General features: G+C 40.7%; 1 protein-coding gene across 1 annotated transcript in view; it reads left to right on the top strand.

Annotated features, from left to right (window-relative positions):
* Positions 1-53: 53 nt before the first annotated feature.
* Pmar_PMAR015643 (conserved hypothetical protein) overlaps positions 54-1,378 on the top strand; it is a gene marked incomplete at both ends in the record, with an annotated part of 6,936 nt that continues 5,611 nt past the window's right edge. Inside the window, 3 exons of the mRNA XM_002788861.1 lie at positions 54-140; positions 1,052-1,109; positions 1,164-1,347. Coding sequence (XP_002788907.1) covers positions 54-140; positions 1,052-1,109; positions 1,164-1,347 — 329 coding nt within the window. The remainder of the gene's footprint in view (positions 141-1,051; positions 1,110-1,163; positions 1,348-1,378) is intronic.

The raw sequence follows: 1,378 nt of genomic DNA, 5'->3' as shown, positions 1-1,378 counted from the left end.
ATTCACGTATTTTGGTCATTTTCCAGCAGTCGTCATTGTGCTTCTTCTTCTCAATGGATGGTAGTGGTCAGCAAGGGAACGCCTATCCTGGAGGGGGCGGGCAGATTCCGACCAACCCGATGATGCAACAGTGGGCTAATGTAATAATGTTACGCCTTGAATGGTATCGGTCATTATATTGGAGTTTCATGAAAAACATATTTCACGACTACTGCATATCACCGCGAATATCGAGTTTTTCACCGAGTTTTACGCCACTTCTACCATGTCAAACGTGTATAATTCTGTTTCCACAAAAAACGCCACTTCACGTAAAACGGGTAGTTGTGAAACTCCATTTACTGGAGTGAGATAGTCCTGAATCACTCGAACAGAAGTATATAAACATTATGATGGTAATGATTACAGTTTTTCTCGTAAAACAATGGAGTTTCACCCTAGTGGTGTGAAAAACATACTCCACGCTAGCGAATAACGCGTAAAACACGTGATGTGTTTCTCATGTGATATGCAAAACACGAGTATACGTCGTGTAACTTCATTGTATGAAAATTACTACTACAGTACTGTATCACAATCTCAACTCTATATTATCGAGTTGAAATATATACGTACGATATCAGCAATCACAGTAATAGTGATAGTCCGATTCGCATTATAATGGGGTTTCATGACCCTAGTGATATGGAGAACACGAGTGAAAAATATATTTCGCGACTATTGCATACCACCGCGAATATCGCGTTTTTCACATGGAGTATTACACCACTCCATTATATCATTGGAGTTGTATTAGTACGAGTGCGGTATCGGTAACTATAGTGATCATAATACACCTCGCATGGTTCGAATAGCCGTACTGTGATGGTGATCATATAATCATGATGATATCTTCGGATAGTGTTCTGACCTATCACTGTCAATCGGATCAATTTTAAATGATGGGTTTATGGTTTATAATGTTTAGGAAATAATACTGAGTTCTGGTAGGAGTCACAATCACAACTGTGGTATGATATCAACCCGATTAGAAATAATATCTTCTTTTTAGTACTATGCGGCAGCTCAGGCAGCGGCCTATGCTGCGAGTGTTGGATATTCTCAGGCAGGTAGGCGGGTCTTCAGTCTAACAGGGAGGCGGCGCGACTTAATACCCGATTCAGGCACAGGTTCGACCCAGGCGGCATCCGTTATGTCTATGAGTAACAGCGGTATGGCGTCGAGCTATGGGACGAAACCAGTGAAGAAATGTTTCCTTCATAACAAACATAATAACGGGTGCAAGAAATGTCGGGAATATAAGGAATGGGTAGTAGCAACATTAAATGTAGGGAATATAAGGAATGGGTAGTAGCAACATTAAATGTAGGGAATATAA

The sequence above is a fragment of the Perkinsus marinus genome, assembly GCF_000006405.1.
Source record: "Perkinsus marinus ATCC 50983 genomic scaffold scf_1104296927446, whole genome shotgun sequence".
Classification (NCBI taxonomy): Eukaryota; Perkinsozoa; order Perkinsida; family Perkinsidae; genus Perkinsus; species Perkinsus marinus.
The sequence above is the reverse complement of the archived record's forward strand: the minus strand, read 5'-3'. Positions and strand labels throughout refer to the sequence as shown.